The 26,488-nt window shown below is 39.6% G+C and overlaps 1 protein-coding gene across 1 annotated transcript in view; it reads left to right on the top strand.

Annotated features, from left to right (window-relative positions):
* The window catches only part of LOC145788423 (thrombospondin type-1 domain-containing protein 7A-like), a 57,660-nt gene that overhangs the window by 12,726 nt on the left and 18,446 nt on the right, over positions 1 to 26,488 (top strand). Inside the window, exons 10-18 of the mRNA XM_082600191.1 lie at positions 3,503 to 3,673; positions 8,711 to 8,849; positions 11,978 to 12,095; positions 18,288 to 18,450; positions 18,999 to 19,220; positions 19,310 to 19,492; positions 23,628 to 23,816; positions 25,393 to 25,498; positions 26,042 to 26,254. Coding sequence (XP_082456317.1) covers positions 3,503 to 3,673; positions 8,711 to 8,849; positions 11,978 to 12,095; positions 18,288 to 18,450; positions 18,999 to 19,220; positions 19,310 to 19,492; positions 23,628 to 23,816; positions 25,393 to 25,498; positions 26,042 to 26,254 — 1,504 coding nt within the window. The remainder of the gene's footprint in view (positions 1 to 3,502; positions 3,674 to 8,710; positions 8,850 to 11,977; positions 12,096 to 18,287; positions 18,451 to 18,998; positions 19,221 to 19,309; positions 19,493 to 23,627; positions 23,817 to 25,392; positions 25,499 to 26,041; positions 26,255 to 26,488) is intronic.

The raw sequence follows: 26,488 nt of genomic DNA on the forward strand, positions 1-26,488 counted from the left end.
AGCAGGTTACGACGCCTTAAAAATGGCGTCCCTCAGGGATCTGTCCTGGCCCCCCTTCTGTTTAACATCTACACCCACGACTTGCCAATCACGGTATCCGCAAAGTATGCCTATGCCGATGATTTGGCCATTCTACACTTGTCGAATCATTGGGAAACATTAGAAGGGACTCTAAACCAGGACATGTCGACACTTTCGGCATACCTCCAGAGATGGAGACTGAAGCTCAGCGAAACCAAAACAGTGACGACAGCCTTCCACTTAAACAACCGGGAAGCAAAGCGTGAGCTCAAGATCAGCACCAATGGAAAAACCCTGCCCTTCTGCCCAAACCCTAAATATCTAGGGGTAGTCCTGGACAGGTCGCTCACTTACCGTCAACATTTGGAGTCACTACGCAAAAAGATCTCAACACGCACAGCTTTGCTAAGGCGTCTGGCCGGCTCTGGCTGGGGAGCCGGAGTTGATACCCTGCGCATTGCCACCATCGCGCTAGTTCACGCTCCAGCAGAATACTGTGCACCTGTCTGGAGCCGCAGTGCCCACTGCCATCAAATCGACACTGCCATAAACGACGCCCTGCGTATCGTGACAGGATGCCTGCGACCTACACCATCGGAAAATCTCCCTGTCCTTGCAGGCATCCAACCAGCTGAGCTTCGTCGTGAAGAAGCCATCCTGTCTCTCTCTCGTCGAGCTACAAACCCCAACCACTTACTCTACTCAAGTCTCTACGAGTCTGTGAACGAGAAACCTCGGCGACTGAAATCGAGACACCCATTTGTACGTGCCGCACAACTCCTGATGAAAAGTGCTGAAGACCAATCCATCAGTGCGGCAACCTGGGCGGACCACCAATGGAGCTCGGAGTGGAAGAAGAACTCCTCAAGACTCCAAAGTTTCATCTCCGACACCAGCCACCATCCAACCGGAATGCATTTGCCCAGGAAGGCCTGGGTGCGGCTCAACCGCCTTCGTACTGGCGTCGGACTATTTCGCTTCAACATGCACAAATGGGGGATGGCTCCATCCGCGATCTGTGAGTGTGGCATGGAGGAACAAACCGCAGACCACACCATCTGTAACTGCGCCATCTACCATGCGCCAAATGGTGTGCGTGGACTGCGTGAACTGGATGACGAATCAATTCAATGGCTGCTCGACACCTGCCCAAACATTTAAACCGCGTCGCCGCCACTGCCCAAGGGTGGTAAAAGGCAGAGCCCCTCGACCCTTGAAGTGGCGAAGAACAAGGTTCAAACGAAGAAGAAGATTGACTTCATCATAATCCATCGTCGGTTTGTTCCCCACTAGTGGGGGTGGCCGATTTTCAATTTTCATAAAATGAAAAAAATCCAAGGACTTTCTGTTCACCCTGTATATACACAACGTGCGAGCAAGTCATAACATTTGTCATAACAAGTCATAACAATACAAGCTCTTGGTCAGATGCACTTGATGTATCTTACTTTGGCTTCTTGGTTTCTTGTATCTATCATTTCAAAGTGCGACCGCTAACCTCAAATCACTGTAAAACTTTCTTTGTTTGCAGTAACAGTATTGCTATAATTTTTTTTCGGATTTTCGGCACATGTGCCAAGACATTCTTTGAATGGTAACAGTTGTACAAAAGTAGTCCTGTTTTCTAACCTCTTAGTCCTCTTTCTAACAACAACTAATGATGCTCAATGCAAAGAAAACTTTACGTGGCTGAGTCCAATAATATTGGTATTAGGCCATTCACACAAAGACAACACAAAATGCTAGCAGTTATCAAATATTTCAAAATAACAATATAATTGATAAGTTTCTGGGCAGCCGATTGTAGCATCGAATAGACAGCGATAGACACGTGTTTCGCCCATGAGGCTGGGCCATGGCTTACGTAATCATCAGTATCGCACCGTATTCTTGCCACTTGGATAATCGACCGCCGCTTTACCAGTCAGTTTAACTCTTATTTTTGTGGAAAGAAAAGAGCCAACAAAACCAGCAGGTGCCAGGGGTAGGACATGTGAAGAAGGGGTGTTCTTCCTGGCCATCAGCACAAGGCTGATCACTCGCTAGAACAGCGAGCAGCAGTAACGCTTCGCTAACCATAAAGCCTGGTCTACACTACAAGCCCGAAAAGCGCAAACGCCTGCCTTGTCCAGCCTCGACTGACTAAAAACTGTCTACACGGGCAAATTTGATCTTGCGACCGTGTGCATTCAAGCGCTAACAACTTCACTTTCTGCTTGGTTACGTCAACTGGCTGGAAATTCACCTTCAATTGATTTATACTTATCAATCAAACGCATCCATCGCTGTACTGACACAGTGTAATAGGTCAACTGAAAATAATCTAGAATAGTATTGTAGACCTAGAGCTATCCTTTAACTTGTACAGTTGAACACTGCAATCAATGCAAGGCTAGCAGGTAGGCTAACCCAAGTTTGACCAAAAGCCTGGTGAAGTGCTACTTGAACCTGACCAACAGCTAAAGATAGTTTGAATCCGTCTAAGAGGTAGGACCACCATACTAGCTGAAAGGCCAACTTTAATCATACCAAAAGCCTAGTGAAGTGCCACCTTAACCAAACTAACAGCTAAGTAGGCCTATGTAAGACTTTTTTAAACCTAACCTTTTAATTTTTATCTACACACACCAACTAACCTATTAACTGAAACAGAGTACCATCTTTCTAGAAAACTGAAACTGCCTTTCCACCAAAGTCCCACAAAATGCCAAGACCTGAGCTCAAACTAAATTCTGCGCCAGAACCTTGGTCAAGCGAATCTCTCCAGAGCGTAAAAAAAGCTCGCGATGACCAGACATTTTCAGGCCGAAGGCGGCGCTGTTGTCGAGAGAAGCTTTGTGTTAAATAAACAAAGAATGCGCCAAGCTCAGCTCAAAATATTTTGTAGTGTAGATCAGGCTTTACGGTGTAGCTTCCGCGCTAGCCAATCACCCCTTCTTCACAATATAATGAATATTGTTTTTGCACGTGTACACAATACTCTAACCTTCTGGTTCTCAACAAGTGCAGCTTTAGTTACATGAGACAGTTTCTTTCAGTGCCCAGCCTTTACTTGGATGGTGTTTGTTACTTTGATTTTGTCCGCAACCCATTTGGCCACACAGGCTAAAAAAAATTGGCACATGTGTCAAGACATTCTTTGAATGGTCACAGTTGTACAACAAATATAGACATTAGATACTACACAAAATATAGACATTAGATAAAGATAAAATTTACCAGCCATTTCCTACGCTAGCAACACATGCTAGCGACTCTCATGATAAGATGACTCTCATATTAATCTGCTCATGATAAGCATGAGCAGATTAACCGCCAGTCCAATTCGAAAGTTTACGTACAGCCACCATTGCCTCACCAGAGGAAGCCATGGTTTGAATCTTACTATTGTAACCACACTATGCGATCGCATCACTTTGTGAAGTTTCACCAGTAAGCTGTGCTAGTATTGCAACGCTTCTTGATAGTGCTGGTGTTGCAGGATGGACGATCATATGTTGGGAGCCAAGAAAAGCCAAGCAACTGGACACCTTCTTTTAAGGAATCTGTGCATTCGAAGTTGCAAAATAGTAGGATGCAGTCATGTCCTGAAGGGTTTCAGACCCGTCGTGTCATCTGTGAGAAGAAGAGAAGTGGAAAAGTCAGTCGAAAGGTATCGATGTTGTTTTTAATTGCTATGGCAATAGGAGAGAAAATTTATCTTATTTTCCAGCTGGAGCATTGCTTTCCTGTGCTGTAACAGTAGAAATTCTTGCTCTTGTGTATATTGTAATCTAGCAGTTTAATGCTAAACACAAATGTTTGTTATGGTGGTCCTTATATGTAGCTAAACATTTAAGTTGGAAGAAATTGTAGGGGTGCCTTTGCAATGGTTCCTCGTGATATAAAAATACCTATCGTAAAATATTTTTGTTTCTAACAACAACTAATGATGCTCAATGCAAAGAAAACTTTACGTGGCTGAGTCCAATCATCATCATCATAATCCATCGTCGGTTTGTTCCCCACTAGTGGGGGTGGCCGATTGTTTCCGCGCAGCAATTGTTTTAATCCCTTTTCTCCATTTCACCCTGTCCCTTGCATCTTCCTCCTTCAGTCCGACTTTTTTAAATTCATCCTTCACTTGTTGTTTCCACATTCTTCTTGGACGACCGCGTTTCCTCTTCCCATCCACCTTTAGATCTAGTGCCTTTCCAATAATATTGGTATTAGGCCATTCACACAAAGACAACGCAAAATGCTAGCAGTTATCAAATGTTTCAAAATAACAATATAATGAATATTGTTTTTGCACGTGTACACAATACTCTAACCTTCTGGTTCTCAACAAGTGCAGCTTTAGTTACATGAGACAGTTTCTTTCAGTGCCCAGCCTTTACTTGGAGGGTGTTTGTTACTTTGATTTTGTCCGCAACCCATTTGGCCACACAGGCTATAAAAAAATTGGCACAAAGTGCGAGAGTTATTTTAAAATACTTCAAGGTTCCTAAATGCACTTATTTTTTTTTCGAAGTTGCTCTAGTTTTCAATATATTCGACAAAGCATTTTTGAAATCTGCTATCGGAAAGCTTTTATATTACTTAGTAAAATCACTCATTTTTGGCTCTGTTTTCATTGTGATGTCATAATTGCATTTGTCTAGGTCAATTTCTTGTTATTGTAAAAAGTTTAAAACACAAGAGTTTTAAACTGAACTGTGAGCAATGAAAGAGGGTCATAACTAGAGATGTAAAAAAACGGTTTTTTTTGTTTTTAAAAAAAACGAGCTCGTTTTTTTTGTTTTTTATCGTTTTTTTTGTTTTTTATTCGTTTTTTTTGTTTTTTTTGTTTTTTTTACCTATTTTTTTATTAAATGTCACAATATGCAGCAATTAGGGTAAACTCATTGCAATAGCGTCTCTTTCAACAAAAAAATAGTCTCATAACTCGTATAACATCTTTCAAATGAGACAATATGTCTCTCAAGTCTCAACACACGAGCCATAAAGGTTTCTCATCGACTCAAATAGTAACACAGTGTCCTATGGTTGGCACATCTCAAGTATTGTCTGTAATTTGGTTCAGCCAGTTGTTAAATGCAGTACCACACTCGTGTACAGTTTCGAAGCCACCTGGGATTTTAGTTAATGGGCATGTTACGTTAGGACTAGGTGGTCAGGGTCCTGTTTCTCTACTTCACAAAGGAACTTTTCCCCAGCACACCACACCATTACCAGTACAACGTCAAGAGATTGTTCCAGTTGATGTGCATTTGGTGCAAACGTGATGAAAATCACACAAGCGGTTCTCGAGTTATAAGTGAAATAACCTTAGCCACTAAGTGGCTTTATAGATAAGGAGCAATAGAAAAACGGCCATATTGGCCATATCTCAAGAACCGCTCAACATATTTACATAAGTTTTAGCTCTACCCCCATGTTTTATGGGGTGGGCTATCTGTTTATGAATATTAAAACAAGTTTTGGCTACTACTTTTTGAGCTAAAAAGAAATTAACCTCTTATCGTTACGCACCAATAAAACCATGGTGCGTAAATTAAAAAAAATAATAATTGGATAGAAGAAAGATTGATGACAAGTTTGGCAAAAGCAGTGTAGTGCTAAAGTCCCAACTTTTAGCCCAAATCACATTTAAATGTAGTGAAAGATGGAAACGTTTTGATGTTTTTTTATTTTTCCTGAAGAGATTCAATAATCCTTTGTGACGTCATAGTCATATTTGTTTTCCCTTAATCACACCATTGTGCTGTCATAAACATGTTTAAAAGAAGTATGGTTATTGGTTGCACTTAATCCATCCAATTTGAACTAGTTTGCAGAACTTTGAGACTTTAGCACTTTTTTTGTTTTTGCCTAACTTTTCGTCAATCTTTCCTCTGCCCAATAAAAAAAATTAAAGTTTGCATCATGGTTTTATTGGTGCGTAACGACAACAGGTCAATTTCTTTTTATCTCAAAAGCAGTAGGCCTAGTTCTCAAATAAAATAAATTTTCATCTTTGATGTTTGTTTTGTATCTTTATCCTGCATTGTGGGAATATGGGTAAAACTTTATTCTTGTCAGGAAAAGCATTATAAAGCATTTATTCACTATGTGAACACTGAGCACTGAGCAGTGCTGAAAAACTCCACTTTAAAGGAAAAATTTCTTCATTCAAGGTTGGTAGAATGGTAGTTACTAGCAATAGTCAACATGGGTGGTGGGCATTTGAAAGGAACATTAACCTAAACCTTTTCTGACAAATGCACTAACTTTTGACAGCTAAAAATATCAGTGATAAGGTCTCTTGCATTATATGTCCCAAATAATCTGCAAGAAGCATCAATGACGAAGTGTCCAATCCAAGATCTTACAACACACGAAAAGAATACTTCTGTTTCAACATTTATAAAGCATATACATCGTTGGCAAGCTATCAGTTACAAAACATGTTTAAACAAGCTATTGGCAATAGCTTGCATTAGTAAATTACCACGTCCACAAACAAGGTAAATGTGTGTACTGAATACTGCCACCTTGTTTTGTCAAAATTTCGTCAACCCATTGAGTGTGTACAAGAATAACCAGTACCACAGTACACTAACATCATAGGCTAACTTCCATAAAAGGAAAAAGAAATTAACTCATCTACATTATGTCATGTATCAAATTTCATTAATTCAATGTTTGTCAGGTCCAGGTTTTTTTTTAAGGTTTGGTTTGGGTGAACGCTAAGTAGTTTTAAGAGACCGCAAGTGTTTCATTTAAATACCAAAAAATAGCCATAACTACATACAATCAACGCAACATAAAATAAATTATTCGACAAGGCACAGCTTAAATGATTGTGACAGCGACCAAACAGCCTGCCCAACACGGCCGCCAAACAAGTTTGCTGCACAATCAAACAAAGTGTGCTTGTTGGCTTCTGCTTGTTATGTTTCCACACGTAAAAACTGATCATTATACGCCATAAATCAGAAATAAACATTGACGAGTATCGAAGGTGCACTTCTTTTGTGAATAACTCTTTGATTCAGCTGTTAGCTGTACCTCCACTTATTCTTTTTTCTGAACGTGAACTATTGATCGTAGGCCATATTCGTATTATCGACAAGACATAGCGAGAAACAACCATTACTTTTCTACTGTAGTTGCAAGTCCAAATTTTGGGAAACCGCTGGAGAAATTTGGGGTACCGTTTCGGTCCCCCAAAACACCTTAAAAAAAACACTGGTCAGGTCTACTGCCACAAACATGCCAGAGAATGAAGAAAAAAGCGAAACAACATAGGTCCTCATAGGACTATGCAAGAACATATGCTGCCAAACACAAACACTTAGGAATTTCAGCACACCAATAAAACTATTTTTAGTAATTTAATGTTTTTCAAGAGCACTATAATGAAACTAAGCTGTAAATTGCAAAAAAATTGCAACTTTTCCAGAAAAATATGAAAAAAAACAAAAAAAAACAAAAAACGCGTGTTTTTTTTGGCTCAAGTTTTTTTTGAAAAAAAACACGTTTTTTTTTAAAAAAAACGGTTCGTTTTTTTGCATTTACATCTCTAGTCATAACTGTTCAATGAGAAAGGTTGAGAATCGTGGTACATCACAAGGAGAAATAGCTTGAAAACCATGTGGTTAATGCACCTTTGTATTGAAAAGGCATGCCTATTGAAATTGATGTTTGTAGTTGTACAAAATAAATTTATTTCAAGCTTTTGCCTACTTTTTCCTGCAGTGAATTTTAATCTGAGCTATACAGCTAATATATAGTAGGCTAATAAAATATATATTATACCTATGAACATTTACCGTGCAGAAGTATCAATTGTCGTGGTGATTCCGCGGCTCTCTTTAAGCCAATTTTGGTTTGTCCATGTTGAAAGATTTTTGAAGATTTCCAAATGTGGACGCCCCCGGTGCCTCTGATGGAGCGACTTCCTGGTCAGAGGCACCGGGAGCGTCCACGTTTGGAAATCTTTCAACATGGACAAACCAAAATTTTGAAAACCTAATTAGAACTATGGACAATCGATCGTTGTGGGGACTCACGGTAGCCGACGCCTTATTCAGGCATGGCCGATGATAATGATGAACATTTGACATGTAGGATGCTGTCCTAACGATCCACATGCTTTTGTGACAGATATATGACGAAGGAGAAGCACATCATTCAGTGGTTTCATTGAAAGGGGTTGCCAGGCTTTTTACTTTGACATGAAGCTAGGAGGTTAAGATAAATCTTAGGTTTATAAAAAGTGCAAACATTACACTAAACCCAGTTTCTGGGCTTGAGGAAAGTTAAAGCTAAGAGAATCAGAGTGACATGGCTTAAAGAGAGCCGCGGAATCATCACGACAATCGATACTTCTGCACGGTAAACATGTTCGAATGGAATCGGATAATTCAAAATGCGCGGAAAATTCAAGGTCTTTGAGCATACTTTAGACGTCGATTAATATAAATAAAAACATGATGTTTTCCAGTTTATCCAATTTGGAACTATTTTAGGGGGCGCCCGTTTAAAAATTCAAAAGTTGGAAAGTAAGAACCACCCTAATGGTCATATTGGATGATTTGATACGATAGCCTTGGGAGCATGATTGGCCAGACCACTCTGGTGGTTGCTCTGTTGCTCATTGTCTTCGAGAACGTAAAAATGTAAGACTAAGTTCTTATATGCGCTATTTGGGCTTATTGAACAGAATTGCATCGATTGGGACAAGCCGGTATCTAGTCGTTCATGCGTCATAGAGTGCAGCATGGATTGTGTGTTATCGATGTGGAGCGAGTGGACGAGCTGTGACGAGGAGTGTGCACGTGTCAGAGCCACACGTCACCATGGTAATTTGCTTGTTTTAATCTTTTTATTTTGAGAGTTTTCCCGATGCACATATATATCATTATCATTGTTGTTGTAGACTAGGGAGGTGCAGCTGCTGATGACGTGGCTTTTTCTGCAGGCTTTGTGGAGCGCAAACCGAGTTTTGTCTAAGCAGCCAGCGCCATCTAGCAATTGAACCGCCTGTATACTGCACTCACTCGCGACGATCATATTTTGTACTGACATTAATCAAATGTTTTCATTGGGAGTGCTGTTTGGTTTTCATTCAATTCTTTCAGCAGTCGTGTGTCTATAGTGTAGTCGTTGTCTAAACAGATAGAAGCTTAAAACGCAATTATTGAACTAAACCCATGCTTCCCAACCGGCGGGTCGCGAAGCATTTCTAAATGTTACTGAATGTTAAAATTTTCTAAAAAATACCGACATTACTACGGATCTCACAAGCCGCAGTTTGGTCTTGAACAATACTGCGCCTTTGCCATCGCTACTCTTATTTTCACTTCATTTGTTGACTTTCCATTTTCATAAATTGTGCACCCTGTTTTCTATTAGATCGGGAAATTATTGCATTATGATTACGTAACAATTATGCAACAATGTAACAAATAGATGTGTTGTGTCGGTACTTACGCCAGTAGTAAAGATGCCATTATAAAGATGTCATATCTCATTGTGGATCGCACAATAAAACTTGCATTAAAAGTGGGTCGCAAACTGAAAAAGGTTGGGAAGCACTGAACTAAACCATACTTAAGGTAAAGAGACATCGGGAGCCAATGACTGAACTCCGTAAATTAAACATCGCTTATGATACAGTATATGCCGGTACAATTTGGGTAGAAAGGTTGCTCTTTTTAACCATAAACAAACAACGCTTAGCATCACCACAGCATTTAACCTTATAAGTATAACAAAACAGAAATAAATTTAAATAGCAAACGTTTTCGACTATTTATATAGTTCTTTTCAAGCCTTTAAAATAAAATAAAAATACATGTATAAGAAATAGTAGAGAAAAAGACAACATAAGAACAACAAAAATAGGATCTTATTTATGCATCGAGAAACTGCTATCCTGCTCACATACGAAATGGTTGCGATTGCACGCTGGTTAAGTATTTCATAGAGGAAACATTAAGTTCAGAGGGGAAGTGCCCAAGATGGACGGAAGCACAATACGAGATAATTTCAAAAAACAAAGCACAATACGTCAAGCAAAACCCATGACAACTTAATCAAAGACGGTTAAGATGTACGAGGCTCTGCCGGCAGACGATTGCCTGTTAAGCTCTGGGTTTGAAAATTAAATAAATAGTGCCTCGTGAATCTTGGTACCGAACTCGGACAAACAATTCTGGAAAGACTCCAATGAGGGTTTCTTATTTCAACACGATTGGCAGCTTCGAATATGATCTTTAATAGCACTATTTGTACTGGAAAAGGCAAGTTGAGGGGGAAAGCAGCAAGGTCGGCTTGACATGAGAATTGAGAGGACGCTTAGAACAGGTCGATGTGGAGGCAGGATGTGAAAGTTAAATTTGTGAGTGTTTGTTAAATTTTAGTAATTCAAAGGACTTTTGTCGAACCGTTGATTGGCGATGTTAAACAACAACAGGTTCAAAAATGGGAAAAACCAACTGAAAAAGGTGATCTGGTACTATGACACTTCCTCAAATGGGCGATCTACCTAATACAGAAAGCAATATCACTAAGAAAATAAATCAATAGCTTTTTTTCCTTGGTCTGAACCTTAAAACATTTGACCAGGCTAACACACACAATAGTATTTCAATAAGATAAATTTATGTTATGGAACCGGTTTTCTTCCATTAGGAATCGTCAGCATAACTGAGTCGAAATAAAAATGGGTTTTTCCCATTTTTGATCATAGATCATAGTTCTAGTTTTTCCTAACCTTGTCACCTATTCTGCCGCATTGATTGCTTTAAATTTTTGCACAATTGCAAGTTTAGCATGATGATGTAATAGAAGCATTTATTCTAGATTTCACCGACATAGTATTTCTATAATCCTCTGCTTAGTAAATTTTATTTGTTTTTTCAAGTGTTTGCCATTATACTTGCTCAAGCTAAGTCAAATTGAAATTACAATATTCGATAGTTGCGTTTTGCTTAAACTATGAAGAGAAGAAAAGGCAGAAATAAAGAAATGAATATGAAGGATTGGAGGTCATGAACAGTTTTATTTATTTAATTAATTTGTAATTTTTCGTTTGTTTTTGGTCCATTTATGCTGACATCTATTGATATTGTAGGCTAATTCTTATTTCGACTCAGTTGTGCTGACATCTATTGATGTAGGCTAATTTTTATTTCGACTCAGTTATGCTGACGATTCCTAATGGAAGAAAACCGGTTCCATAACATAAATTTATCTTATTGAAATACTATTGTGTGTGTTAGCCTGGTCAAATGTTTTAAGGTTCAGACCAAGGAAAAAAAAGCTATTGATTTATTTTCAACATCAGGTTCGATCTAACCCTGGTTCAGAACCGCTGACATGTGCACATCAGCCACATACGGCGTGATATTCACATAGGCTACGGCGTGATATTCACTTTTAACACTTAAATTGAGTTGAGCTTTCACTTCAAAAACAGAGTCACTGCAAAGTCCTTCATAATTGTTTGGTCAGCTACAAAACTAAAGCATTGTCCCTATCCTAAATGTCTTGAAGCAGCGCCAAAAAAATTACTTAGGCAATGCTAAAGTGAACACTTTTTTTTTGTTTTTATCTCTTCCCTTTAAACAAAATTGTACTTGGGTAAAGTGAGAAACACGCCCAACCGATTCCGAACCGGTGGTGGCTGCACCAAATATGAAATGGTAAAATGGAGCTGCAACATTGGTCCATTTACTTAATTTTTCCTGTGACACGAGTCCAAAAAAAGCTTCTTCGTGCTTTGCCAGAATATTATTTTTTACCCTATTTGACGCAGGTGGGATTTTTCATTGGAGTTCAACCTAGAAAATCTCTTTTTTGCAACTATCCAAAGAGTTTAAGGTTTACTTCATTTGTTTACCTACTTATTTTAATATGCTATATGCAATTATGCATATGCTGCATAGAAAAACTTACTGCATGTTCTCACTGTGTTATATCCCAGGTTTGAGCGCAGCATTTCAGCAACGCCACCGTTACGTCATTCATAAAAGCATGGGAGCGGGATCATGTTCAAATGACCTCGACCAGATCCGGCCCTGTCTGCATTGTGCGACCTTCGAGTATGTTTTGGCCTGTGTCCAAACCTTTTTATAACCTGGGGGAGGCCTTTGTGACGTAGTAATTTATTTCACCTTTGCAACTTGTGTTGGCTGTATCTAGCTCCGCATGCAGTGGCGTACGTAAGGGGGGAATTCGGCCATGACCCCCCTCTTCAAAAAATTTTTTTTTTTCAGCATTGTTGTGATTGTGAAGCATGCTATTGTTTAAGAGTGGTCTAAGGTAGCAGGGCCGTATTAACCGTCGTAGAGACCCACCACTGTTTAGGGGCCCACTCATTTCAGTTTGTTTGATGTTTTTTGGCTATTGAAAATGAAAAAAAAGGTTTAAATACTGCTACAGGAGCTCGATGTTCAATAGCCCAAATTACGCAAGGCCGTATTTACCGCTCCCAAAATTCCCGGTTGGAGAGTCCACTTCTGTTAAGGGCCCCCATTTTCATATTTAGTTGGCGCAGCGTTTTTCGGCAATTTGAAATAAAAAATGTGACGATACTGCTACAAAAGCTCGACATTTCATAGCATAGGCTGCATCCACCTGGATTTGTATTGATGATCAATTGATCATCATTTGGAATGTCTGTTTTAAACCATTGAAACCAGTAGCCTACATCTATGCTATTTTGATAGAGTTTATAGAAGAAATTATATTACTCTCTCGCTTTCGAACATGAAAAATGTCTCTCAACGGTTGGCGTAGGGGAGACTGGGGTTAGTTGGAAAGCGGGGTTAGTTGAAAAATCAGCATTTTTGCAACTCCCGAAAACTTTTTAAAATATTTACTGCCACCATGTGATGTAGTTTGTCAAAACACACAATCCATGTTAGTTTCGATTTGCTGAGTCCAGTTATGCCTGCTTGAGCGAACATTTTTTATTTTTTTAGCTATGAAGTAAAATTTTTGGCTCTTTGGGAAACATCTTATGCGTCCATGGCGTTAAAGATAGACACACGGTTTTTGGTGTGTGTTAGCTGTAGTTGTTCCACAATACTGAGAAATAAATAAATTTTGGTCAAATGAACCATGCTTGAATATTTTAGGAAAATTGTTGGTCATGCCCTGATGGGGCTAGTTGGAAAATTGTAGATGGGGTTAGTTGGAAAATGTTTTGAATACTTTTGAATTTTTAAATTGTGCTTTTGAAAGTAGTATAAGCTCTAATATACTTGTTTTTAGCACATTGTAAGGTTTTAGTTTGAACTTTGAATAACTTGGAAAGTACAAAGGACATAGAGTAAATAAATTAAAAAAATTATTTTTTTTCAATGGCGCCCTTGAAAAAGGCTCATGGCCTACTAGAGTCCATGGCCTCCAGGATGAGAAACCCTGGTTTAAAGTAATTGGTTGTTGAATTTATTGCTTTTTTACTTGAAAGAAAGTAATTTATTTGCTTACAACGACATGTAAATGTTAACCTCATGACGTTTTCCAACTAACCCCAGACATGGGGTTAGTTGGAAAATCAATTGTATGTTTGTTTATTTTAAATTTCTATTAAAAGCTGAATTGACTCAATACGTATTTTTGGTTGTAAGATACAGGACACCATAGGTGATAATTGAAGCCGCTTTAAGTTGTCAGGTTATGCACCAGTTGTTTTAAATTTCACTTTAAAAGAAAAACTTTCCAACTAACCCCAGTCTCTATTTGTAATTTGTAGGTTGACAGTTTTCCCTAAGAACCAGCTGACTGACAATCATTGTGACCCTTCTAGCACGCAGCCAGCGCATCAGGAAATTAAGTTATGACTAGGGCGATTTTTTGTCACTAAAGTTTTTTTTTTTAGTTGTACGTATTAACAAAAGAAGTGTAGTACCAAAATTATAAAGTTACCAAAAGTTACTTTTTGTGTTTTTAGGTTACTTTTCATTTGTTAGTTCACTTTATTTTGCATACTTTTTACCTAATTCCCTTATTTATTTATCTTTCATTGCTACTGTAAAGATGAATTTACAATCTATGTAGGCCTAATGCCAAAACTTTTAATATATCTTTTACTATGGTACGGATTTTAGGTTTGCACAAGCCCATGCTTGTTTGTATCGCGTGTATTCCCGAAAACTCGTAAAGTAACTTAAAGTAACTTTTTTTTAACCACTTGTTTTCCCTGCAACAGCTAAAGTGTTTGATTGAAAGAAACTTTCTGCCAGAGAATGTAAAACTTTACATATCGTCAGACTAATAAAATAATGGCGTAACTCATTTTTTCTTGTTTTGAGATAATCGAAAAAAACTGTCTACACAGTTGTTTTTATCATATTTATTGTACAGTTAAACGAAAATAGCATGTCGACACAAGTACAATGAGCATGTATACTTTGATTTGCTTCATTTTGTATCCCATAATGTGCTGGCATGACTTAGGCCATTTTCCGAATGCACAGACATGACTTAGGCCATTTGATATTTTGAGTTTATCAATATGAGTTTTTTAACGGTGACGTATATAACAGTAATAATACGACTGGAATTAACAGAAAAATCCCTAATAGCAACTCCAATCTAACGATAGGAGTTATATTTCATGCTATCTGCATATTTCGCCTAAAACAGTTCAGAGTTGGCAAGACAAGCTGAATAAATTATCAGTGATGAGGCAAATTATCAAAAAAGGAGTGGCACCCTGTTGGCATAACATGTTTCATAGATTGGAGATCATTGTATTTCCTCAATTTCATTGGAAGATGGCTTAAACAAATAGGAATCCATGTAGCCTACTGTAGTGTCGCCTAGGTTTGTTTGTGACCGCTGTGGCAGATCCTCTCACTGTGCAGCCTCACATAAAGGGACCTTGTACAATACCTTTCCACTGCTTTCATGAATCAGGCCTCTAAAATCATGAATCGTGAGATCTCCAGCTTTCTTTCCAGGCCTGATACTCAACAAGCATCATCCATCGATTTTCATAAAATTACTGTGTTGCATCCTCTGTACATTGCTGGGATGCGGTCTGATCCTGACATTCTGGATAGTAATTTCGTATTCTCTCGTCGTACAAATGTTGTTTACCAATTTTCGCTCACTACCATGTGCATGCTATCGCACTCCATTTGAGTGTGACCAGCCACGAGGTACTGCTGAGTAAGTGATGCCATGCTTCCATGCAAGGGCACAGTAGGCACTAGAGACATCAGAGTTTCTATTTTGGTATCCACACCCATCACTCCAAATAACTATCTCCTCCAGACCGGGGCTTCCAGAAATTACCCGTTCGAAATGATTAAACTCCAAGAAAGCGAATACTTCACTGCGTAAAGCACCTTCTGTTTCATTTCAAATAGAGCAATATATTTTGATTCAAGATTGAATGGTGTAAAATAGTGTACCTGCAGCTTGGTTTTACAGTACACACTGCTTGCCTATTAGTTTTGGGACACAGAAGTACAGCCTGTGAATCCACTGTCCATACGGATTTTACTGTGCTAGCGGACTCTTTGTCGTTCGTCTTCTCATCTCAAGATTCATTCTTCAACTTGATATGGTCATCGTATTGTTCCTTGGTAATATTACTGTGTTTGAATGAAACACACACGTCGTACTGATCCTTACGTGGTATGAACAGAGCACCCGTCATCCCGTTGCAACCAGTTCCCCTGAATCTGCACGTTTCGATTTTATTGAACCGCAGTGGACATGGAGCTGGCCAAGAGTGTGTGCGTAGCCCTCGCGTAGTTACGACCACCTTAAACAACCATACAAGCGAATGGCCTTTGTCTCAATTTAGACCAGGACCAAACAAAGCGCAATGGCGATGATATCACGAGTAGCGGGGGCAAACTTGGTAGAGTTGGAAGCCTCCAGCCCGGTTTCACACATTGGCAGCGGATCTATGATGATCGTCTCCCAGTGCCTTTTGCCCACGTCTTCCATCATAGACTGGGCCTTCAAAGCCACACACGACATTACCATCCACAGCCAAATTCAATTTGACGACAAACCAGTGCTGGGCACGAGCTGGAGCCGACGATGAAGACGGAGAAGTTCTCATTATGAATTACTTCACTAAAATAGGCTGTGCTCAATGATCGTATTCCTGATGATTTAGCAAGCTCTTTGTATTGCCGATGAAGTTGGATTATGATAGTTCCAGGGTACAAGATTTTTTTTCTTTCTGTATGTTGTGACCTTTCTATGGTAATAGGAATCTACAGTAGGCAGGTCATTGAGAAATTTTGCCAAAAAGTGATTTTCCTCTTTTCCCATTTTAGCACATTTACCTACACATAAAAGTCAATTCATACGTGTTGAAATCTATGTTTTCCTATGTTCTCCTTCCCCCATCAGTGAAACTCAAAAATGATGGCGAAGAACCAGCAACGAGCTTATAAAGTTGCTAAGTGTGATATTAAGCTGAGAATTAATTAAGTATTCAATAATGGCTTTCTACAAAACCTGCCATGGGTGCAAGAAGACTCCGAGAAACGGTGCATTGAGAAGATCTGACCTGTATCACAGTGTGATTTGATAAGTCGCACTATCAGAGTGCTAGGAAAATGAAGCTTCTCAAAGGAACAGAAAGAAAACAGATTGATTCAAGTAGGGTAGTTACTTGGAAATGGCCAAGATTACAATACATATAATAGAAAAAACATAATTATTTTGTGCTAAATTAATCGTCTAGACTTGTGATGAAGTGGAAGCTCTATTTCTGTACAATTTAGATCATCGTCTTCAGAACATCTGCTCTGTTGGAGGAAAGCTTTATTTCCAGCAAACGATTAAAAAGATTTGTAAAATGGCCTAAGTCATGCGTTTGAGTTAGGCCATTTGACATTTTTACGAAAATACCACTTTCTCGTTAACGTAGGTCTTAGAAAATTATGTGGCAGGTGCGCCACATTTTAGTGACCTACAAAACACTAATATCTCAATTTCGTCAAAAAGTGAGTTACGCCATTATTTTATTAGTCTGACGATATGTGTAATTTGAATGTGCAACTATAATTTGAGCACAAATTGAAGATAATTTAAATGTTTTTTGTACGTTAAATTGCTGTTATTTCTTTCACTTTCTTGTTTTCGTTGAACAAAGTTACTTTTTGGTTACTTTTTTGCAAAATTAAAGTCATTTTTTTGAATTTTTTAGTTTACAAAAAAATCGCCCTAGTTATCACCAAAAATATGTTGTATGGTGGTCAATGTCGATCATTCATTATATAATGTTCAGAGCGCAGTAATTTTTGTTTAGAGTGCGGTGCGGTACCATAATAAATTGCATTCGATATTTAAACTATCACAGAGAAGTTCAATTTATGATTTATAGCAGAGGTTCTTAACCTTTTGCCTTGTCGGCACCACTTTGAAATTACCAACCAGTTCTCGCATCCCCTCCTAGGATTGGCTGAAAGTAATAGTTGCCTACAGTTCGAAATTTTTGTTGAAACCTCGTAAAACAACTTTGCTTCTTACGTCACATTATAACAAACCTTGATAATTCAGCATCCCCGCACCGCCTAAGCATACGTCTCGCACCCATTAGTGGTGCGTGCACCTCTGGTTAAGAACCTCTGTTTTATAAGCTACAGTTATTACTTATCCTTTTAGGTATCCTATCACGCTTTTCATTTCACAGATCTGGTTATTCAATCGTAAATACAGTGACGTACGTAATGACGGCGGGAGTTTATATTTCACCAACAGATAGCCTAGCCTACCGTAAACTTTGGTCAGACTGTAAAGTAGCACTAGGCTATTCTTGGTCAAAAAATATCAAGTTACATCGAATGCCCCCCTTCCCCAGGAATAAAATTCTGTGTACGCCATTGAACGTACCCCAATACGCGTGGTTTATTGGGTTAAGTAAGCCAAGTACGTCGTCTACGTAAAGCATCATCTGCGACGTCAAGAGTATTATATTATATTGTTTGTTTTCAATAAAAAATCTGGTATTCCTGGCAAAATCTAGCCAAATGAGTAACTTAGCTGTTGCAAACGAATATATTGTCAATGCAAGCTGAGTACGGTATGGTAGGCTAATGTTATACAATATAACTTACCGGTTAGTATTAGCAAACTAATCTTTTCATTCGTTTTTATTTCGTTTCAAAAAGAATTTCGAATGCCCCCCCCCCCCTCGAAAAATGCGTACGCCACTGGCCACAGATTTGTAGTTTGTGCACAAATTAAGCCCGCCAAGCATTCGATGGATGTTTGACGCCAGCTTGTAACTTGTTCTGAAAATGTACATTGACCAGATGGCGTGTGAGTAAATGGAGTCCTTGCTTGCTGGCTGTTGGCATGGTTACGGCATTAGAAGGTGGCGGGAAGTGCTTAGGTGTCAAGACCAGAATCGTAGCGTGTTACCGCATTTCATTGAACGAGAGCAAGGAAGCAGTGAAACATGGCTACTGCTTAACGGTAACAAGATCTCGTAGCCTATACTTTACAAAAATCTAATTGCTTATATCTTATTGTGCTGTGGTACTACTTATTGTTTTCATTTTATTTTTTTGCTATTAGAGCGTGTTTTGTGCTTGCTGGTGTATTTCGCAGAAAGGTTTTCCAAGTCTTGGCCTTGGCTTGTTTTAAAGTTGTTCATTTTCACTAAAATTTATGATCGTATCGTTTCTCTTTTTTTTTTATTTATTTTTTTATATCTTAAAGTTTTCTGGACTTACAGTACTGTATTTTCATATTGGTGATTTTGCTAATACAGTAGTACAAACATGTAGTATAAGAAGACGTGCATCAAAATGAATATTGATTGTAGATCAGGTGATGTTGAGTTATCCTTTTGTTATTTAACTGAAAATTCACAAATTTTTAACGAAAAATGCAATTATATCTTGGCGTGCATGACACTACATTGTGAACTTAGCACATTACGTTACCACCTCAGCAATATTATTTCCTCATGATTATGCTTATCATTTGTGCGTAGCATATAGTAAAACTTTATTTTTTAGAGCGTTCAAAGAATCCCTTTGGCCACTCGCCCGTGTTTCATCAACTGCCCTCGCGATTTTTCCTTCAATGAATGGAAGGAGCGACTGAACTGTCAAGCGGAAGCTAATCCAATCGTTCTGTTTAGTCAGCCGGATTTGGCGTCGAAGTCGACCCCTTACCCGAACAATCCCATTGTAAAGCCCATCGGCCCATGGTCAACGTGCTTCACTGATCCTACTATTGTACGTCATAGTCAAGGTTATCATGGAAGCTATGAAATCATTTGTGCAGTGAGTCGCAAGTTGGTTTGATCTTGTTTATCTTCTCGCAGCTTTCTCAGTTCGCAGATGAATGTGTCGTCTCAAAGCTTAATGATGTCTCTCGTGTACACAATGCGCCCTCCTGCGGAGTGGGTAAGAGGAGACGGGCCGTGGGATGCTTTGAAGGAGGAACGGGAATCATGTTCCGTATCTCCTTTTGCAATTACCGTGACTACGATGAAGAAGATTGTCAGGTGAGTCTACATATGCGTGTTTTTTTAATGCTCTTGATTAGGAGGGAGGTTAATTTTAATTTCAACTTTAACCCTGATTTTAGGATACAGCAGAACATTTCTGAAATTGAAATTTCCGTCCAACCCCCCCCCCCCCATCCTGAAAATTACTTTTCGTATCAAATCAATTGACATCAATTGCATTGACGTCAATTTATATTTATGGCATTAACGTTCAAATATTATTTGCTGCTGTGCTAAAACACGCTAATAATGTTGCAAGACAGCCGCAAACAGTTTTTCTGGTTTTGGTTTCATCGTAAAACACCTAAAAGTGGTCACTTCGATATGTGCGCATGACTATGCGTACCGTACCGGAAATACATTATTGTGTATTGAAGAAATAGAGATTAGGCTACCACATTAAATTGATCCAAGGGTAATCTATAACTTTTGCCACACAAGTATGGCTTCTTACGTGTCGTACACCCATCATTCTTACAAAAGCAGAACTATAAACTTTCTTTGATAAGATAGGCTAGATATGTAGTCTAGTCACTGACGAAGCCACACTTGCGTGTGGCGAAAGCTTGACAATACACTTCACAATGCACTTGAATTTATCAATTTAGTGCGGTAGCTTACTTTCTACTTCTTTGACTAGCATTGATCGCACTACGCATCCATTTGGATCATTGGTAAATTCAACAGTTTGAAAATTTAATTCAGAAAGTTTTAGTTTCAAATTGTGTATTGAGCTGGCTAAAATGCCAAATAAAAGAAATAGAGGCCTACCATATCATGTAAAATCCATTTCGACACTTTCACAGGTTTTTTGATCTTTCTTATATCATCATCATCATCATCAACCAATTTAGATTATACAGGCCATGAATTAATCCTCATGTCGAGGGTGTGGCCTGTCTGTCTGTCGAGAACGAAGTCTTCCCCTCCACACTTCGCGATTTATTGGGTTGGCAGAGTCCATGTTCAGGGCTACAAGGTCACGTTTTACAAGTTCTTCCCAAGAAAGTTTTGGTCTACCTTGACCCCGCTGTGCTGCGATGTTGACACATCTGACCTGTGAGATCCAGCTTGAGCTGCGCTCAACGTGACCAAGCCATCTCAGTCTGCCTAATTGGAGAACTTCACTGATGTCTTTTAATTTGAGCTTTGATAGCAGAGTCTCAAACCGGATGTTGTCCTCAGGCCCAACCAGGCAGGTCCATCTTACCATCGCTCTGTCATTACGTTGTAGGCGCTTGACGGTGCTTGCTAAAGTAGCCCACGTTTCAGAGCCATAGAGCATGACACTCCTCACACAACTGGAGTAAACTTGTCCTCTGGTTGCAGCAGGAAGTTGCTTGCTTGTGAGGATAGGGAGAAATTCTCTAAACTTTTTCCAGGCTGACTTGCACCGAGTTATAGCCGCATGCTCACATCCCCCTCCAGAAGACATGGTATCACCAAGGTAGCAAAAGTCAGCTGCCACGTCAAGTGTGCCACCTTCAATCTCAACCTCGCTTACCGGCCTGCCATCTGTTGGTCTTGCTGTGCCCTGACAGCGTGGGCATGAGTAGTGTGGGTCCGGTCTGAGTGACCCTTTAATTCCACTACACTTTTTGTGGACCCAGTGGGAGCAATTGGTGCAGAAGATAGAGTTGCTACCGGTTCCACTTAGGCATACCGAGCAAGGGTGCTTTCCTGATCTTCTTAGGGAGTTCTGGTTGATGCCAGAGATCATTATTTTGGTCTTACCCATGTTCACTCTTAGGCCCTTTGCTTCCATTCCCTTCTTCCAGGCGGCGATTCTGTCAACTAGTGACTCCAATGAGGTGTCGATAATGGCAAGGTCATCCGCATACAACAGCTCCCAAGGGCAGCCTGTGCGCAGTTCGAGTGACAGGGCCTCCAGGACAATGATGAAGAGCAGTGGGCTCAATACAGAACCCTGATGCACACCTACGCCTACTTTGAAAGTGTTACTGTGCCCATCCCCAACACGCACACAGCTCCTAGCATTCAGGTACATTGATTGTACTATCCGTACTAGCCATTCCTCAACACTCAGCTTTCGCATGGCCCACCAGATCACCTTCCTTCGCACTCGATCAAAGGCTTTTTCTAGGTCTACAAAGGCCATATAGAGAGTCTTGTTTACGGCAAGGTGTTTTTCTTGAAGTTGACGGATGATGAAGATGGCGTCAGTTGTACCTCGGCCTGGCATGAAGCCGAATTGCATTTCATCAATCTGTACTTGTTGCCTAATCAATTGTTCTGTCACTCTCTCAAGTATTTTCATGGTCTGGTCAAGCAGCTTCAAGCCTCTGTAATTACCCCTATCAAGGGCATCCCCTTTACCTTTATAGATATTGACGATGTAACTTTCTTCCCACTCTGCTGGTATACGACCCTCGCTAACAATAGCTTCTACAAGATCTCGTATCTGCCAACAGGCAACTCCAGTTTTGCCTGTTGGCTTCAGCATCTCTGCTATTATTCCTGAAGGACCAGGAGCTTTGCCCATGCGCATCTTACTGATGGCTCTTTCGATCATCTCGGTGGTGATTGGTACACTAGGGCCCTCAACAGATGGTTCATCTGAGAGATTATCCGGGTTCCAGGGGAACTCTACATTGAGAAGTCGTTCATAGTATTGTTTCCAAGCAACCTTCCTTCCTTCCTCGTCGAGGGAGAGTTCACCGGCATCATTTTTGATGGGTTTATCACCACTAACGTCTTGATTGTCACGCCGCATTTGCTTAGCCAGCTTGTAGACGGTCCCTGACTTTAAGTTGACATTGTGAAATAGTGTCTTCTCAGCTTCGGTTTTAGCATTGTATATGGCATACTTAGCAGTTCTTTTGGCATCGTTGTATGCTTCTCTGCTTCCTCCTGCCTTCCATGCCTTAAAGCATCTCCTCTTCTCCTGCACAACATTTTCCACTGTATCATTCCACCACCAGGTTTGTTTTCTCCATCGGTGCCTAGGTGAAACACCACAAGTTTCTTGTGCAGCTTCAGTGACTCCTTCCTTCAGAGTTTTCCATATCTCTTCTACAGTGGTGCTTGTATGGGCTTATAGTGCATGAATATTTCTTGTAGCCTATGCTTATATTATTTTTGTACGAATACACTACATGTAAAAATCTACTTCAGATCAAAGATATGTAATTCATATTATCGGTATATTATAATATTTTATAATATGTATATAATAGCCTGGATCTAGCCTAAGCAGTCTTTTTTCCCACTGTAGAAGTAGCCTACCTTTGGGTCCTAGATAACTTTCCGTTCAATAACGTCGGATTTTCCATGAAAACATTTATGTGGAATGTTTTTAAAAAGCTACAACAGTTTAAGCATGTTATATGTTGTATCGTAAAATTACTTTTTAGACGCTGAAAAGTTTAATGACAAGATCCGTTGTAGGCCATGTCCAGGATTAGGCCTAATCTATGTAAATTAGTGGTGGTTGCTACTATTGCTAGAAGAGATAGTGATGACAACCACCTATTTGTTATTGTGAAACGAGTTTAATGTGCATCTATGGATATAGGGTCAAGGTAGTCAATATCCACGACTGGCTGAGCTGCAGTTATAGGGTCAAGCTGGCTGGGTTTCCACCAGTGTACAGGTTAACCAAAAACCGTGATGTTAAAGGTGTCTATTTTTGGCTTGTGCATCAAAAATTAGTGGGGGGTAACACGGTAGATTTCAAGAAAAAACTGTTCAGTCATTAATGTTGCCTTTTCTCGCTTGGAGTGCAAGACCTTCTGTTTCTGACAGTTCACTTCAGGATTAGCGCATTGACTACTGTTCTTTTGATAGGGTGTGTTATCATAACAAAACATGCTTATAGCGACTTGGCTGAAAAGTAATTTTAAGGGTAGGGGGAGAAAGGTTTTTGGACGGAAATTTCAAATTTTTTTCAGACGTCTTAGAACGTCCTGTTGTATTCTAAAACCAGGGTTAAAGTTGGATTTAAAAAAAAACCTCCACCCCTATCTGGATGGCGGAAAAGTTCAATACCAGCACAACAAACGTTTTCAGCACCTGCAAACATTCTTGCAAGAAGTATTTGTGACACAAGCGTTGGCACAACACTAATTTAGTTTCCCATCGGTGGTGATGACATTGTTTCTTCTAACCGCAGGTTCCTTGTCCGGTTGATTGTCACATGGGCGAATGGTCGTCATGGGGGAATTGTCAAGCTGTACGAAATGACCAATCTCAACCCAGTTTCTTACCATGCGGAGAAGGACTGCGTGTTCGCTTTAAGCACGTGGTAGATGCCCCTGCTCATGGCGGGAGACCTTGTCCTGCTGTCGATGATCTGGCACAGGTGCTCTCATACTTGATCTCATGACAAACATTGCATGATTTTTACGTTATCGACACCCATCGAAAAGACACAGGCTAGTGAGGTCATTGGACCTCACAATCGATCTCCTACATCCTCGGTGATGCAGTGTTGCCATAGCGACAGTGCGTTTGACGTTTAACGTTAAGATTAACCTGGGTGCGTTTTGTCCTAGTGCATTTTACAAATTTTTTTATTGTAGGAAGGTCAGTAACGTAATGACTTGTGATTAATGAGGCTTGTTAAAAGTTTCATCAACTTTCTAGCATCAAGCCAATACACTAGCTGATCGGGTCGAAACGAAGAGTGGCTGTGTCTGCTAGACTGACTACGAAAAATATTTACAGAAATAATGCGAAGACTGAGCCATAGGAAAATGCGTTACTCATGAATTGGCACGAGATTTAGAACTAGTTAGTTCAAATTGCGTCCCTGGCAGCCTCGGCTGCAACAAAATGAACAAATAGAATTTTAACTTACAAATCACGAAGGCTGATCTTGTTTTTCAAACGACTAACTATGGTGACAATAGCCTTATAGGGAACTAAAGATTTTCTACACAGCTTAGCACATTTGTAGACAAATTAATTAAGGGCAGTCCTGAAATTAGTATTCCGTCACGAGTGTTTCTTTAAGATAAACGCAACTTTCGCTGTTCGTCTTTGAGATGACCAAAAATTACATTTTAATTGTAATGAAATGACACACAATGATAATACTGTTTGAACAAAAAACATTTTTTTAAGGGAAAATTTTTCTTTTGGATCATAAAATCGTCTTGATTAGTGATTACTCTTAATAGTGAATCAATTATATTGAATTTTCCAAGGTAGGCTGTGCAGTGTGCACCTACATCGAAATTATAGCTGGTCCAAGAAATATTTCAAATATATATAAACAAGAAAAATATATCAATTACAAAAAAAAAATTAATATTATGATGTTTTGTGCTTGTAACATGTAAAATAAACACAAAAAGCAAACTACGCTGAGAGGTACGAGGTATCATTCTATGAAACAAAACAATTTTCTTTCCTAAAAGCATTTAGTTTAAAATGTAATCAAAGAAAAACAATTTTACAATCAATCATGTAATCCTGGTTCGACACCCGGCTGATGCTAGTTGTTGACAAACACCGCTCACCTCTACCCAGGGTGTAATAAATTGGGTGGGCGTAGTTGCTGAAGTAAAGGCGGCCGAGAGAAAGGAACTGGCCACCCTACTCTCCTTAGTGCCGAAGGCTTAGTACAATGAGAACCTATCTTCTCATACCCGACACTTGAATCAAGTATGGGACCACCTTTACTTTTTACAATCAATCAAAAGTTTGTTTTAAAAAAGATCTAATTGTGAACATTCACCGGCGTGGTAGCCTAGTGGTTAGAGCGTCACATCTGCAGCAGTGGACTTGGGCTCGGCATCAGGCCGCGTCAATTCACGGAAACTAAAATAGAATTTAACAATATTGGCCATTTTTGAATTACCAACCTCAGTTTCCTGTTTGGTGATGCTAGTGAATTGGACAAGCAGAAGACTTTTGTCTTTTTGTCAGCGCAGATGTATGAAAGCGAGTTGTGCTACAACGAGTGCGGTCAACACTTCCAAGTAGCAATAAATGGGACGGTATGCGATACACAGAGATCCGGTGATGCATGTGGACCAGGTTTGTCAGGGACGCCATGTCTTGTTATGCCATGATCGTGCAATCGATTAAAGCGATTGTTTCATGTTCTCCTGCATCGTATAGAAACGACATTTTAACATATCACTGTTAATGAAACAAAGACTTAAATACTTTGTATATATTTGTTTTAAAGAAATGACAAGAACAATTAAAACTGGCAACTTTGGTGTAACGACTTGCAGATCAATTCATTTCATTATTCTGTGAACAATTTTAAGTCACAAATTAGCCTAAAATTGAAATTTACTGTATCGTTTTTTTTTTGTTTTTTTTTTCATATTAATATCGAGAAGTTTGTAAAGTTGCATTCTACAAAACGTGATCGCTGCTCAACAATCCTCATTCAGTCTGTGTGCCACTTTTTTCTCGATTTCTTTTATTGAGCAATGTCAACCTGCATACCTGGTGAAGGCAATCAAGTAGAGAGTGGTAATGGAATTGTGTGTGCAACAAAGCACGAAACAAGATTTCTTTCTTGACAATTTTCGTTTTCTTGTTTCCTAAACATTTTGTTTTGTTCAGATCATCAAACACAAGAGGCTGTCTGCTATCTCACACAGGCGGGTGGCGATGTGCGTTCATGCGAAATCAATGAAACGTTCGAAGCACGTCAGTGCGATGGCTCTTGTGTCGGTGCATGTGTATTGTCAGGATGGGGCGCGTGGCATGGATGTGTTCGCTGTAACGGAGAACCCCGCACCCGGAGACGTCGTGTCCTGCGGCAACCCAACCCTGGTAATTGAGACCTAGGCAGTTTATTTTGTTTTGTTGGCGAAGAAACAAGGAATATACAAAACACAATAATAAACAATAAACACAAGCTGGAAGCGACTTTTTGTGATGCAGTTTTAATGGAACAAAGTAGTCAACTTGAACCAAGATACAGATGTCAGCGGCTCGATCAAGATTGTTTCTTGTTGGTGGAACTGCAATAAACAAATGAAACTGCAGTTACCCCCTCCCCCCCCC

Source organism: Aplidium turbinatum, chromosome 2, assembly GCF_918807975.1.
Source record: "Aplidium turbinatum chromosome 2, kaAplTurb1.1, whole genome shotgun sequence".
NCBI classification, from domain to species: domain Eukaryota; kingdom Metazoa; phylum Chordata; class Ascidiacea; order Aplousobranchia; family Polyclinidae; genus Aplidium; species Aplidium turbinatum.